At 34.7% G+C, this 16,851-nt stretch overlaps 1 protein-coding gene across 31 annotated transcripts in view; it reads left to right on the top strand.

The window, feature by feature from the left end:
- Positions 1–16,851, top strand: part of GPHN (gephyrin) — a 240,785-nt gene that overhangs the window by 162,052 nt on the left and 61,882 nt on the right. For 12 of the 31 annotated variants that reach the window (XM_072337092.1, XM_072337096.1, XM_072337095.1 and 9 more), the window contains 2 exons: positions 9,668–9,724; positions 16,784–16,825. The exons of 8 other annotated variants lie outside the window; for them this stretch is intronic. In XM_072337092.1, the coding sequence (XP_072193193.1) occupies positions 9,668–9,724; positions 16,784–16,825 (99 nt within the window). The remainder of the gene's footprint in view (positions 1–9,667; positions 9,725–16,783; positions 16,826–16,851) is intronic. 11 more of the 31 variants (XM_072337125.1, XM_072337094.1, XM_072337100.1 and 8 more) reach the window with 2 other exon arrangements.

Below are 16,851 nucleotides of genomic sequence, written 5' to 3' on the forward strand. Positions count from 1 at the left end.
CTTCAAGTTTGTCAATATGTCCAAACATCTTCACTTTCTGTGTTTTTCCTTCTGGATCCCAGCTTTCTAATAATGCAGTATAATGGAATTCATACTAAACCTCTCGATCCAGAGATTACTCACGCAGTAGTGCGTATAAAAATGAACTGTAACATAACATCTAGTTGATGTTCCAGGTTTTTTGTTTTTTTTTTCTTTTTGATCTGCAAATGTGTACCTTTTCTGTATTCTCAATTTCTGGTTGAGGATCTCACTAGGTGGCTCCTAAGCATACATATGTGAACTGAAACAAAGAAGAGGAAGATTCATCAGAAAACAGTTTAATTTCCATTGGTTATAGTTACTGTTTGGAGTGGTGCTCTAGCCAGAGAATTAGTGGCGCTAGATTTCTTTGTGAAACATTCCAGTTTATTTTGTTGCACCGTTTTCTTGTTGTATTTTTTGTCCTAAATGTATGTAAACCCTTACATCTCTCTTACTGAATTTGCTGAATAGTGGAAAGTTGTTTGTCCATCTCAGGAAAAAAAAAAAAAAAATTTAAAAAGTCAAGCTTCTGCAATGATGGGAGGGAGAACCTTACTGAATAAATGTAAGTAGCAGGCTACTAATGCATGAGTGTGTCGGAAAGAAGGTATGAGAGAGTGCATTACTGATAATCTTGATCTGTTATGAAAAGTCTCTACCTTTTCATAATTATGTTTTGGAAAAAAAATAATGTTCTTTCTTTGTACACACAGAGTATGTAGATAGGCACAAAATAGAAGATTTAATTGTAGATGTCTTTATTGTTTATGCTTTATCTTCCATGTTTTCTGAAAGTCTGTCTGTAAGAAAGAAGCAAACAGTGAATAGTCACTTTGAACCTCTACATTTCAATCAGTCTTCAGAAGTTAAATTTCCTGAAAAAAGGAGGAATCAGAGAGAGATTGCGGGTGCCCCCTCCCTGGAGGTGGGGTGTTCAGGGCCAGGCTGAATGGGTCTAGTGGGAGGTGTCCTTGCCCATGGCAGGGGGATTGGAATGTGATGATCTTGATAGTCATTTCCAACCCGAACCATTCAGTGATTCTGTATTTTTTACTATTAATTTTTGGTGGTTTTCAAGACAAATTTCCATTGGGACTACTCTATATGTCATTATGTACATCCCCAAAACAAAGCAGGCTTTCTTGTGTGAGCATTAATAAATCCCTCTAGAATGCTTTCCTTGTTCTATAAATTGCATTCAAGTTTCAAGCAAAATCCACTGTGGCTTGAAGAGCATTTAAAACGTATTTATAGTGGAAAGATTCAAATAGAGAGGCAATTGTACACTTTACTCTAGGGAAAACTGAACTAGCAGTCCTCTCCTTTCTAGTTATTCAGCCTTAAGTATTGTAGTGATTCTGACATATTTTTATCTTTAACAATATAGTTTTGGTCTTAGAAAAGTTTTAATGCTTTCTCAGCAAGGTCAAGTGAATTTGCTAGTCATGTGACAAAAGTCTAAGATGGCACCATATGGCTTGCAAGTTTTTTATATATTTCCAATAGTTTCCTAGATTGTGAGATCTTCCTATTTTTGGATATTTTCATGGATGTCATTTTCATGAGATTAATGCAGCGTTCTTTTCAGATACAAAAATGATGCAATACCCAGTGTAAGATACCTTTTACAAATGTAAATGGAAATTTTTGCCTAGTGACACTGGGGGCTTTTATAAAGCATATAATTTTATACCTACAACTTCATATAACCTAAAAGAATATATATGTATATTGTTTTAAATTATCCAAATAACTGAGTAATTGCTTCAAAGTTATGATTTTTTTTTTTTCTTTCTAATCTTAGGGATGATATTAGTATAAAAGAAAATTACAGCTTTCAAGTTCAAGTCTTTGCTTTTCCCATAAATAAATGTAATCGCAACGTTGGTTTGTTTTTTGCCAATACTGTGTGTCAAAGTCAAATGAAGCAGATATAGAAGACTAAGGGAAAGGCTGAAATTATCACCATTTCAATGAGTACACTTCAATGATGAGGTGTTCAAAGTGCTTCACTTTGCAAGATCATCAGTTTAACTGATACTCATTTCTTCCACTTGAATGTGCAAAGTTTCTTTGATCATGAAGAAGCCTAAGAAACTTGTTATGGTACTTTTAAGATGTTTTTTCTATCGCAGTACCTCATTCCTTACACTCATTATATTCTGCTTAGGAAAAAAATTGTCTTTTTTCTCTTCTTTACTTGCTGGCTGTCTTTCCCCTATCTGTCATTTTTAATTTAAACTGGAAAAGATAAAGTTGTTAGTGTTGATAAGACACATGCTTACAGATTTGCAGTCATGGTAGAGTTCTAATTCCTACATGAGTTTGTAAGAATCTGCAAGCTAAAATGAGGAATCAAGTCTTATTATCAAAGTTGTATTAGATATTAGCAAAACAGATTTCTTGTCTATCCATCACTCCATAAACATATTCTTCCTGGCATAATAGATTTAATTTTGCTAGTTAATCGCTTTCTGTGTCTCCTAATAAGAGCTGTTGTCATCGTTCTTGTTTACGTTCACCTGAAGACCTGATAGTCCTAATCTAAACAATAGCATCTTAAAATTTGTCTGTGGAAATGTTTCAGTTGTAAAGAATTTCCGAAACAAAAACACTCAGGGGAAAAAAAAACAAAAAAACAAAAAAAAACAAAAACAAAACAAAAACAAACAAACAAACAACAACAGTCATTTGAGAAACATGGAATAGAATTTGATTCCTTCAATTCAACAATATATTTACTTGTTTGAAAGGAAATAAAGGGGTTATTTATTTATTTTAGCTCAGTTTCACAGTAGCATTTCATATTCTCTGACAAGAATTTCTGTAGGCATTTCTTGATACTGAGATTTATGAAAACCTGCGTGTTTGAGTGAAGAACATTTTATTTGAACCTACAAGTGGTTACTGTTGGAAGGTATTTACAGGAGCGCTCTATGACAGATCAGGGATCCTGAGGGTCAGAGATTTGAACATATTTGGAACATGTTTATCTCCAACTACTGCACTGAAAACTGGGCTTTCCTATTGAATGCCTTAGAGAAGATTTATGAAGGTCACTCAGTAACCACCATTGACAAGTTTGGCAAGATTTCAGGCCAGCTGCTGGCCATCTTTTTTAAATTTGCACCATTCGCTGTAGTTATTTTGTTGTCTGCCTTTTTTCCCTTTTAAAAAGGCTTTTTCAAAATGTGAGGAGCGCTTTGAGCTAGGAGTTCTGTGCATTGGCATTGCACGTCCGATTTGGTTTGTGAACTTCACATGGAACAAATTTCACCTGGATTCTTCTGAATCATTTCATTCAGAAATACCGTCAGAGTGAGCAGAAGTTGACATGAATCACTCACTACTCATCATTACATTGTTCTAAGTGTCTGCAAAGTGAACTGAATCCAGGATCTTTCCACCTTTTCTTCAGCTTCTCAGGGTATCATTGCACTTTTTGAACTTTCTTTCCTATAACTTCAACAAGTACACTCCTTCCTGTTGTCTTTACAAACCTATTAACTTCTCTTTTACTACTGAGCTCTGCAGGTGGCATAGATTTGAGGAAATATGTGACAAGAAGCTTTACGCAGACTTTCCAATTTCATTTCTGCTTAGCAAAAGGGATAAAGTATAGATATTTGAAAACTAAAGTTAATGCACTTATCCTCAAAGAAATTTGCCCTTCCCTTTAAAGCCCCACTGATCCATCTGTTTTCAGAAAGGTAGAAACTTTCCTTTACAACACTGAGCACTAATGCATCGTCTTTCCCTTAATTCTCTTGCTAAAAGTTGTCAGAGAGCAACTTTCTTGGCAGATTCACTTATAACATAGCTGTCCCCCAACTGAGTTCCCTGTGAGTCTCTTTGTTCATGCGACAGCTTTCACCATTACCACCAATATGTATTTGGTAGAAGCTAGCTTATTGTCTGAAATGTTTAAAGGACTCTGTCCTTTACTGAAATATGAATGTTCCTATATACATTGCACCTTTTAGAATTTCAGTTCAACTTAGTGCAACAAGGCAAAAGAGCTGCTCGTTCAAAACTCACTTGTTAATTTGAGAGGAACATACACTTGCAATCCAGAGCAATGTCACCACCTTGGATTAACTATGTTTATTTTTTTCTTAAGTATAAACTTGTTCACTGCATAGTGGAAATGATGGTCTAATTTTCATTTGACCAGAAGTCCAGTGTAGGTGAGATTTAGAATATTAAGTTTCTGGGAATAGTGGCATAATATGGAATGTTTGTATTTACTGTAATCTTTTATAGCCCTGGCTGCACATTTTGCCCATCAACTTTATGTAGATTTCTGACCACTGAGTTCTATAGAAGTCAGTAGATATTTTGGAAGAAATAGGCTGCCACACGTGGGTGTAAAATTACCAGTGTATCACCAAAGCTCCTCCTGTTTAAGCATGTGGTTACATTATCTTTGCAGTTATCTGACTTAACAGAGCATTGATCTGGTGATGAAATTCATTTCTAACCTGCAGAGCTGCAAGATAATTGCATTTCTTGGTATCACTGTTTGGCCCACATCGACTGCATTTGTTCTCTAGTCTGCATATGGAGAAGTGGATACTGTGAACAAAATGTGTGATGGTATGATCGTGATGTTATGTTGGCATCAGGTGGCGTTTTTATACATTACACTTCTGGAGGTTTATCATGTGTGGGGAAAGAAGTGCAGCAGCCCTAATAAAACATTTATGTCAGTGTAATGCATACAGGAGACTAGTTTTATTGTGTGAGAATGTTTATCTGTGTAATGGAAGTATTTCTTCCCTTTGTTTGGAAATACTCCACATTTACTCAGGAAGCCTCAACTAGTAGGCATTTGTCTTGCCTAAAACTGCAGAAGTAAAGCTGCCTTCAACTACAAACCCTTTTTTTATGCATGAGTGTAAAAGCTGAATGTAATGCATTTTTTAACTTAAAAGAACATGAGTTGCTGCAGTATTAAAAATACATTAGGCTCTTTGTTAGGAGTCAAAACTGCTCACTTTATATAGAGCACTGGGAAGAAAATTGTAACTGAAGTGTAGATTTCTGTATTCGTATTTTCTGCTGTTGATCAGGCAAGCAAAATTTGTAGAAAATCCTGCACATATCAGTATTTTTAGTTGTTTTATCTCCAGTTCTGGAGAACCGTGAACTCTGACAAATACTGGTAAGGGTCAGAAAAAGCATCTTAGACTTTAATAATAATCTCCTTTGAATTCACTTCCATGTGGAGATCTGGTTTTTGTTTCTGGACAGCTGATGCGAAATAATTTTCAGTTGAGTTACACTTCTGAGATTCATTTCTGTTAGTGTGGGTGGTGTGAGAGGTTTCAAGAAAATTTTTCTGAACCACAATATTGTAATAACATGCATAGGATAGCTTTTCATAGCTTTCTCTTCATCAGTGGACTATCTTCTATCTTCTTCCCTAGTTGAAAGTGCTATTATCAACAGGATGAATATCCAGGCATTTGACAATAATTGTCAATTGCTCCTAGGTATCCATGTTCTTAATGTATTTTGCTATTCCAGACTTTTCTTCACGTGAAGGCTTTCCAAGCATACTGTGATGCGTTGTTAGTTTCTCATCTGTAAATTTGAATGTTTTTTGCAATGCATTAATCTCACAGATCTTTTTTTTATATTGTTTTTGTACATACACCTGCTTTTGCACTGAATCATTCTCTTTAAGCTATGTTAGATTGGAGAAAGGCTTATCCCGTTGTTATTTTTTCATATTCTGCTGTGGGAAAATAAATAGATTTAGAGTGCATCGTGGTCAAGTGGGAGATTAGCTTTTATATAGTTCTTATGTGTCCAGCAAATAACCTGAACTTCATTTGGATGCCATATAATGTAATATAAGCACTTGCTTTTGATTGATATGATTCCAACAGTGCATGCCTGGACCATTACAGAATATGGAACTTAACATCTTTTTAAGCTGATGCTGTAAAGAATTTCCATTGCTGGTGTTGAATGTATTCAGTTTCTGAATTAAATGATTTGATCATATCAAAAATGTTTTGTCAAACTGTGTATTAGCCAGGATTTTAGAAAATAGCCTGACAGAAATTCAGCTTCTTGCTGAATTTGGATATGAAAACATATGAAAGTTGCAAAGTTCTGTTTTCTTTGCCAGAAGCAGTAAGCAGGGAAAATTAGGAATAACAAGAGCAGAATTTTATCTTGAGGAATTGGAAGGAGTCTACAAGTGAAATAGGTAGTGCTACGTGTTCTGCTGTTGTGGAACTCATTTAAACATCCAAACAAAACCAGACTCTCACATTTGCCTGTGCCTTACTTGTTTTTTTCTTTATGACCTGTGAGTACATCTGCTTTATACATATATATATTCCATTTCATAAATTGTTTTTACTGAGGTAAAGTTAGGGATAAACAGGTCTGTTTCTTACTGATGCCACTAGAGGATAGAGGAATAATAATAGAACTTGTGCTTGGAAAACATGATGTGCCTGGCTTTTGGTACCCACAGTTTTCATTCAACTTCTAACAAATCTATTATCAGTCTTTGCTCAGTCTTTGGGTCTGGTTTCCCTACTTCCTGAATTTTCTTCTACTGGCTTCCTATCATTATTCTCTTGTTATAACTCTGCGTTGTTCTTCAAAGATCAGGACAGGACACCTGTGGCTTATCCTTAACTGTTAACTCCTATCTTACTCCCTTGTGAATAGGAAAGGGATGTTAATATGGTATGTCTTAACTGTCAGTGCATTGCACCTTCATCTTCCTAGGAGTGTTAGCCACAGAACATGTCTTCCTTCATTGCTACTATTTCAGATTGTTCCAAAACCTTCACTTCTCTCAAATAACATTTTGATAACAATTACTTAGTATTGCTCTGGCCTTATCTTTTTATCTACTCATTTAACTGTATTGTGATATAAAAATGATAAATAGTAAACATAAAAACAGAAATTGAGTGGTGTGTTTTCAGATTCACTCTTTGGTTTCTTTTTATTAGATCTACATTTTGCTTAGAAGAATTTTTTTCACTAAACAGATGATTAATAGAAAAATCAAAGGGCTCAGTTTTAGATCACACAAGTTTCTGGTGATATAGATATACTTTTGATTAAGAACATGTAGGTGCACAATCTTTCATTCTGGTCTTTTGTAGCTACAAGTGCTCATCTGTGATAGGGTTCTTGTGTGTAGTTGTGTCTGAAAAATGAGGAGTGTATAATCCATGGTCCTTTTCTAAAATACTATTTTATCAACCAGCGTCTCGTACTTTAGACAGGAATTGAGCAAAAATAAGGATACACCTCAATTTCTTTCCATGGTTTTTGCCATGGGGAAAAAAAGTACCATTGATTTTTGTTTTGCATAAACCCCCTTCCCCCCCCCCCCACACACACAGAGTAATACCCTGTTCAATACCAAGAACATGAGTAGTATACATATTGCACAAAACTCTGATTCATCCCTTGAGAAATACCAGGTTGTGTGCCTATGTCCAGGCTCCCCTAGAAAATGTTACCATGCATATATTGTTTGTGACGTGAGTAAGACAAGAGCTGACATTAAACTATTTCCTCTCAATTTATATTTTCAATCATTTATTATTTCATCACTTGCAATCTATAGATCTTGTATATTTTTCTCTATATATTTTGAAGAGTTAAAGATTAAATTATTTCAGTTATATGCACCTATGGTATTTCCAGACTCATTTCTAAGTCCTAAATCTTCAGAACAACTTGAGTAGCTACACTACCCCACACTGGTAAGTAACCAAATGAAACTGGTATTCTTCTGTGAAGGGCTTGCATATAGCTGTATCTTAAAACATTTCCCCTCTATTCTGTGATATATCGCATTTTTGTAATTTCCTGATTCCACATAATTAAGATTTTGTAAGATGTTCAATATTTATTTTCCATTATTTTCTTCTTTTTTCTAGTTCTCATTTTTTCAAAGCAAAACTGAAAGCGTTATATTTGAAAATGGTGTTCTATTTGATGGTGTTATACTTTCTGAGATTGATAGCACTTATACCAGAATACTGGGCCAAGTGTTTTTGTACCAACTCATGTCTCTTTGTTTCCAATAGGGATTTCTTTTTCCTCCTGAGAAAGGTTGTTTTTTTTTTTTTTTTGGTTGGTTTTTCTTTTTTTGGTTCTTGTTGGTTGATGGTTTTTTTCCTCTTGTTTTTGAATTAAGACATATAGCAATTGGTTACAAATGTGTATGTTTAAATTGAATCTGTGTTTTAAAGGAGACTTTTTTTTTTTTTTTTTTTTTTTTTTTATAAATAACAGTTTGTTCCTACTCAGTATACTAGAATTGCTTGGAGATTTACTCAGAGCTCCATCGAAACTGTAGTGTCGACGTTTTGCTTCATAGTTCAAAACTGATATTGTTCTAATGCAGTAGGAAAGGAAAGCAACAGCTTTCATAGATGTTTCCACTGTACTTTACTAAGGCATATCCTATTAGAACTAAATATTTAAATAAATGTATTGTTTAGGTGCATTATTTTCTTCTAAATATAGGGTAAAGAAAGCAAAAATTTCTTGACTGTGTTTTGAGTACAACTTTTTATGTTCTCCAAGGATCAGAAAAAAATATAAGCAGTGGCAATCTAACTTTTACTGTGGAATGTCCTGGCCAGCATAGAGCAGCATAGTTAAATTTCCATGGTTCATTCAGTCTTTGGCTTCCTTGCTGAGACTTCATAAAGGAAAGGGAGTGTAGTTTGAAAGGTTTCACCTCAGTTGTGTGGGACTTAGTCTTACACACACTGTGAAATAACCATTCAGGCTTGACTGAGACTAGCAAGCAGAAAGATATCCCCAAAGTCATTTTTATTGTCTTCATTCTCTCTACTTCAATTGACGAGACACCAGTTTAATTTATCATTAAAAAAGGTTTACTTACTGGATTCAACAATTCTGAAAAGAACTCTGGATGTAAATGAATGTTTTATTTTGTGTGCTTCTATCAATACAAGGCATTTTGAGCATCTATCTCATTTCTTTCTTCCACCCTCTGCGTCATCTAGGAAAAAAATTACATAATAAAGGAAGAGTAATCAGGTAGGAGATGTGTGGGAGAAGTCATATACACTGTATATTTAAAAGAAAAATCTGATATTGGTCTGGCATTAAAATTTTCTGGTTGGGCAGCATAATTTTTAACTGGGAAACTTGATAGCAGTGGCTAACATCTCTAGGAGCGGGACAACTGGAATCTGTATTGCATTCTGTCAGGTATCAATAATGATACTTGTCAGGCCTGATACTCACAGTTATAGCATACTATGGTCATATTATTTGTAGAAGATATAGTGTTTTTTTCTTCAGTTAGAGTTTTAGGACTTCAATATTCTCCATATACAAATCAGATAAGTAATGTGTATTCATTTAGAAATAGTAGTGAATTTAGCATGCAGAATATATGCCAGGTTGGTAATATAATGAAAAAGAAGGGGAGGTTAAAATGACATGATAAAACACCATTTATTTCAGAAATTAGAGTCTGTGTCTTTGTCCTCTAGAGGTGTCTCAGAGAGTCAAATTGATGTCTTGCATGTACTGCTAACTGATTGTGTGGAAATTTTTTTAAGTTCACTTTTTCTTTATTCTTCTGTCTTTTTTTACCCATCTTCCTCCATTGTAGCAAATTAGACGGCCGGATGAAAGCAAAGGAGTTGCTAGTAGAGTTGGATCCCTCAAAGTAAATATGTTTCTAACATTTATTTTGCAAATTTTCTTCTATAGCCTACATTTTTCCTTTTCAAGGGGGAGGTGAGGGGAGGGAGGGAAGGGGCTTTTCCATTTCTCACCATCTCATCATTTTTATTTCAATACTCTTATTGCTGTTGGGTCACATTTTGTTTGTTTCTGTGCTACACATAGAACAACCTACAGAAAGCCAGATAGTAAGCTTTGAATGTCACGAAATACAAAAAACTGACTTTCTTGAAGTGCCTATAATTCCATGATCATGATTAAACCACTTCTCTGATGTGTGTTGTTTGCCACTTAACTGCCTGTTACACAGAGAAGTGACTTACTCATCTTCAGAATACTGCTTCTCATCTAAAACACAATTTAACTTTTATAGTGCTTGCATTTCTTGCATTTAAATTCTGCAAAAGACCATGATAGGAAAGTTGAATGCTTCATCCATATCGAGCCTTTAAATCAGAAAGAAACAGCAGATAAAGAGGAAATGAGAGAGATTCAGGTGAGACTAATAAGAACAGAGCCACTGTTTTGCTAATAGTTAGTCCCCGTTTCTCCATTTTTGTTTGCATAATATACTCAAAACTTTAGAGCACTTATCAGGCAGATATCTAAATCATGTATAGCGTTACACTCTAATAAACGATTTAAAACATAGGACGTAACTTGTTGTCAGGATGCTGATCACATGCAGTCCAGGCCATTCTGTTAAGATTTCATCTCAACAGTTGCCTCTTTCAGCCACCCAACTTTCCACCTTTTTTTCACTTTATCTCCTTTTAGCACTTTCTAAAGGGCTAACTAATTCATTTTTCTTCTGCACTCTCCTTGCCTTTCCCGCCTTCTTGTTTTTTGATCTTTGGTTTTGTTTTTGTATGTGTGTACTGCCTTTGTTCCAGGACAAGCCATCCTCTCTGTTCTCTAACACTGCTCTACAGCTGCTCTTTGTGAAAATGTTATTTCACTGAGCATAAAGAAGGGGAGGGGAGAGATTAATTATGCACCTCTTTCCAGTAATGACACCATTTAAATTGATCTCAGTATAGAAAAGAAGCCTGTTGCTCTCTGTTAATACAAGTCATACCTAGTGGCATCTCTAGCATTCCTCACTGTCTGTGAGGCTTTATCTTTTCATCTTGTGTTTTGTGAAGAAGTTTTCGTTACAGTGTAAATGAGAAGGGCCCTCTGTGTGAATGAGGAACTTTTTTTAGCCTCAGGCTGAAAACCACTGAATGTACACAGGGGAAAAGATAAGACAGTGACAGTTTCTGTGCTGAGATTTGTGTATGTACTTACTACGACCTGTTCATCTTAATGGGTCATCACATACACTTCTACATGCGTAATATGTATACACATTGTAACTTACGCAATGTAACTTACAAGGAATGGGATTCACCTCCGAATTTATGAATATTCATTGATACCTAGTTCAGGATTCTTATTTCTGTACCTGACTGCTCATGGTTTAATTTTACTGCCCAGAGTATATATTTAGACACAAAATCTTACATAAATATCCATATAGTTGGATATCCCAACTGGGAATCCAAAATGTGAACATAGGCCCCTTTGAGAATACATTCTTGAATACCACCTTAACAATAAACAGGCAAACAATCAGTGTAGCAGAGATCCAATTGCTTTAGAATAATCAGTCCCTTAATTTTTTTTTTTCAGTGTTTTTTTTGTTCTGGGAAAAGAGCCATGCTCATGAAACAAAAATATCTTATTTCTGGTTTTGAAGTTTATCGAGCTTGTATGTCTGTGTTGTTGAAATCATTTTGGTGTCTTGAAATATTTTGCCAGAGGCAGTGAGAAATGTGTTATCCTATGATTTTAAAACAAGAAACAAAAGGAAAAGAAAAAGAAAAAAAGAAAAAAAAAAAACCAAAAAACCATGACCAAAGAACAGGTTGCTTTTTCAATTCATTTTCTGATGTTTACATGTAGCTCCATCGAAAGCTGGAGGAGCTCAGAGATCACCTAGAAGGCAGTGCCAAAGGATGCTCTCTGCGAGCAAATGTATGATTTCACTCGGTGATCTGTTGTTTTGTTTAAAACTTCCGCTGGCTGATAACACTAAATCTGATTGGTTTGTCCTCTCATGCCCATCTTTTTCCTTTCTCTCTCTTTTTCCCTTTGTGTTTTCTTTCTTTTCTAGCTGGGATTTCATTTTCAATGTGTTGGAAAAACCTGACTTAATTGAAAGGATTTGCCTAAAAGGATAAACTACTGCATTTTGATGAGTGCTAAACAGACTGCTTGACTTTAACACCAGCTAAAAAAATCCCTTTCCAAAACTGAAATTAATGTTTCCCAATTTTAAGCTTAGTAACAAATAAAATAGATGCTCTTGGTTTATAGGAGAATGGTATCTTCTGCCTTTGATTTATAGCCTTAGATGCACTAAGGAAAACCGAAAGCATATGTGCTCTTATTTGCTTCCGTCTTTGCCTTTGATTTTTTTGGGGTCCCTACATCATCCTACAAAATGTATTAATATTTGGTTGAATGTAGGCTACACAAATTTTGTTGGTTGTTTTATTAGGAGACTCTCTAATACAAGAACTAATGTTTCAAATATCTTATTTGATGCATTTCTTCTTTAATAAATGAAATAATGTGAAAAAGAATCAGGATCTCTTATCAGTCATGACACCCCTGGAAAGTTAACTATATTTCATAGAATCTTTAAAAACCTGAGTCAAATTCAACATAACAGTGTAGGCGGTAAGTACCCCTTGAACATGTGTTTCACTTCGCAAATGAAGATCAGCCTTTCAGCAATTAATTTTACAGAAGAGATAGTTTAAGCCACATGATTTGATGTGTAACAAAAATCAGAAAAAAAGGGACAGATATGAGCATAAAAGATATAAAAGATGTCAAAAACCACTTATCCCTTTACACATCCATCCAGTGACAATTCTTAGAAGTTTCTTCAGATTTGTGTCCTGTTTGTGTCTTCCATTCGCTATGACTGTTGTTGTTATTCTCAGCATTACCATTCTAATGCATAACACACTATGGTTATACAGTGAGAGTTGATTTTGACAGTGATAATAATTTGGTAATTTCTATCCCTTTTGGATGACTTTGCATACCAGCTTTGTGTCTGACGCAAAGTTGACTTCTGCTTGTTGTCAAATTGAAATCCCTGGGCTTATAATTGCTTGCATTTCAAATACAGGGAAACCAAGCTGCTAATATATTGCAGTGTTCCACTAAATACATTTTGTGAAAGCACTATGTCTTTTCATTGACAGTTCTTTAGTAATCTTAGTGTTAATTTCTTAGTGTTAATAATAATAGAGCAAGTCTCATTCTTAAATTTGAGATTTAGTACTAGTGAATAAATGTAAAGGCAGGGAAAAAAATATGCCATGAGATGATATACTATAAAAATGTTGTTATAATCTACTTTATCCCATTGAATTTCACATTGAGAAAGGTTTCACATGAGAAACTATGACCATGTTAACTATGGTTATTATGAGAACTAATTGACATGAAATTGTCTTGTTCCTTTGTGCCATTTTATCTGTTATTATGTAGCCTTGCCCCACATAGTGTTATTAAGGAAGTCAGATGATGAGCTAAGATATATTCCATACATTCTGCTTATGCCCTTTAAGATTCTTAAAATTTAAATGGAACACATTGCAAGTATAATAATATATAATTAAAATCTATTGCTTTTTTACTGCCACTGTGATTCGTGTTGTTCAATGGGTATTTTAGACAAGTCAACATTTTAAAAGGCAGTATACAAATGACTGGTCAATAATAAGTCCTTAGTAAACAGTGGACAGTTGGAAAGAAAATGAGAGATCTGTTTATAATTCATAATGATGGATATTTTTCATGTATTTCATACTGTTGTTGCAAAGGCGTCCCCCTACAATGTAGGATATGTATTAAATTGTGCGGGAGGGGGAACATGTAGTATCTGATGGCCAGCGGCATAGATGAAAATTAAATGCTATTGCACATTACTATATGCTGTTAAGGTGGAACCTTTGTTTCAGAATGAATTGCAAAGAATTTTCCCACATTAAATGCATATGTTATTGGAAATATGTAGAAATATCCCAGATTCCACCAGAAGTACAGCCAGGTATTTAAAATAATGTTGTACTGAAAGTGTGCATGAAAATCTGAGTTAATTAAGCAGTTTTGAGGGTTTGAGGGCTTATAACTTTGTAGAACTACCAATGTCAACTGTAGTACATAAATATTAGCATAAAGGCTACCTGAAGTGTTATTTTCAATTTCCTTTCGAGCTCTTCACTTATCTAACCTTCACATATTCCAGTTAAACCTTTGAACCACCCAGAGGCCCGTGTTTGAAGCTGAACTTGAGCACTGTTTAGAAAAGTTAGTGTTCTATCATTTGGAACTATTGGCATTTTTTTAAACCTGTTCAAATTAATGTAGCAGTAGGAGTAGTAAAATAGGAGGCATTATTTTCAGGATAGCCCTCATTTTTTAAATACGATTCTAATTCTGCAGAAATATATTATGGAAATCCAATTAGGAAAAAAAGATAAATCTAAATGTAGACTCTCAACTATCATCGTTCCAAATCAAAGATTCCGTTTTTGATCATGAAAAATGCTCTCAGAATTCACAGCAGAAGCCAAATTCTGTCTGTAGATGATCTTTAATGAAACCTGGATCATTATTTTCCAGAATTGTGTCTCACAAAATCTGCAATCTCTTGTGTGTTTTGTTCTGACTTACTTTAAGTACCTGCCTTCTTTGAACATGATGAAGAATTGCATTTAGGGGGCTTTTGTTCCGGGTCATAATATTCAATTATTAAAGATCTGAGTCAAGGCCTTCAGACAAATAACAGATTGTACTTGCAGCCTTTGAACTGGGCTCTCAGTTGGTGTATGTGAGCACAGCTCTTTTAAAAGTAATTATCACAGCAGGGGAATTTCTGTGACTGGCATAAATTCCGTCCCCCTTAACTTGGATGTTTGCTGCTCAAATTACAGTTCACCTCTATTAAACTGGAACTATGAACCAATAAAGAAAGGAATGATTTGAAGTGATCAAATACTAAGAGGAGTAAGACCTAATTTAAATGTTAAGATTTAGATAGATAATAATGAAAATATGGTTAATTAGATCAGAGATTAATAGCAGTCTCCTTAAGGTAAATGTCCAAAAGAAGATAAAAGATATATGAAAGTGCTTCTCACGCCCCTTGTAAATTAACATGAGGAATAGGTATATAAGCCAAATTCTTCCAAATTACAAAAAATAATAATTCTAAAGCTCATATTGTTGCTGCTTTCTTTTATTTAGTTGCTGATAGCTTAAAAAAAAGAAAAAAAATGGTGCTGTGTTATTCTTCCTTTTACTGCATTCTTTGAATCCTCACCTTCAAAACTGAGGCTGAAGTATTTTCTTTTACCACTCTCTTGCAATACAAAACAAGGGATCGATGAATGGACGTTATTGATGAGAATCTTGCTTAGGGAATCTTCTAAAATTCTTAGGTAAATAGCGAAGCCCCTGTTCTAAGCAAAAGCATACCTTAAATTTCCTAGAAGGCACTCGGGGTTGTCTGTCTAGAAATAGGCTTTGTATTTGTTTGAAAGGAGTTCTCTTTTTTCTTCTGTTTTGGGGTTTGTTTGTTTGTTTTTTAATTCATTTTTTAGTTGTGAATTAGTCCTGAAAATCATCTCACTGTACCATATTCTAATTAAAAAAATAAATAAAATCACATGAAGAGAGCTCTGAGTGTGTACAGACTCTTAAGATGCCATGAAGTCACTCATTTCATTAGTAATACTGTCCAGTCAGAGCAAATGAAAGATGTACAGAGTACTGGAAAGAAATTTTACATTTCAGTGAAGAATTATAACATTTGAGACTGAAGGATGTTTGTGGGTGACTTTTTATGAATGTTATTTTCTCTGCTCAGTCCATTGTAATACTCGGGTCAGCAATTTTGGTGAAAATTCTTGCTGGGTTCTTTACTGTAAATGTGCCCGATGTGCTGTGCAAACAGCAGTTCTGCTGAAGACAAAGCAAGGTTTTTAGGGCCTTCTGAGAATTCTTTTTTTGTTTGTTTGTTTGTTTGTTTGTTTTTTGTTTTGTTTTTTACCTTTGAAAAAATCAAGAGGAGATTTTTAATGTGTTTGTATGAACCGTGTCTTTTTAAATTTCTTCTATGAGGCTGGTTTTAGTGTTCACAGCCAATCATAATCAGATCATGAATCTAACAAAAATTAAGAAAAAAGAAAAATCCAGACTACTCAGTAATTTAAACATGAAATATTTTCAACCAAAGAAAGGCATTTTGGACTTACTTAAGTTTAAGAAATCTATAAATAATTGGATACTTTTTAAAGTTTCTTTCTAATCTAGAAGTGACTTACTGGTATTGAAGAATGAGTATGCTGTGTAAGCAAAGCTTTCTCAAAGCAATCAGTGAAAGTGCAGTCTTGCTACTTAACTTGCATCTGTGTTGAAAGCTTTTGACAGAGTGCGCTGTCCCTCAAGAGTCGCAACTGTTTATATTGCTTAGAGACATAATCTGCAGATTTCTGCTGACCTCTATCTGGCAGTGAAACCTTTAACATTGCAATTTAGCAACTAAAACATAGAGGAATACGGGGAAGAAAAAGGCCTCTAATGTATTTTCACATTTTTCCTTTGCAGAGTTGGAATAAAACCAATAGCGTCAAATGGAAGAGGCTGGTAAAGCTTCATTTTAGAATACCTTACTGTCCAAAGGATAGCTTTCTCTTCACATTATGAAATAGATAGAGGAGGGAGAAATGACAGTTCATTCACCCGTAGGCTTAATTGTTTCATACATAAACAATATATATTTTTTTCTTCTTAAGAAGCTTCCACCTTAAAATGCATAAATTTGGAATTTCTGAAATAGCTGGTCACAGAAACTTAATGAACCCTCTGCCACCATATCAGTGCTGGAACCACCTACACAGAAAACCTTCTTAGACCCTGACTGTGTCACCATTTCTTTTTTAACAATGTTTTCTTTTCCCCACTGCACAACCAGGCTCGGCTCCCTTCGTGCTCATCCACCTATAGTGTTTCTGAGGTATACTTTGCACGTGTTCTCTCACA

This window comes from Excalfactoria chinensis, chromosome 5, assembly GCF_039878825.1.
Source record: "Excalfactoria chinensis isolate bCotChi1 chromosome 5, bCotChi1.hap2, whole genome shotgun sequence".
NCBI classification, from domain to species: Eukaryota; Metazoa; Chordata; class Aves; order Galliformes; family Phasianidae; genus Excalfactoria; species Excalfactoria chinensis.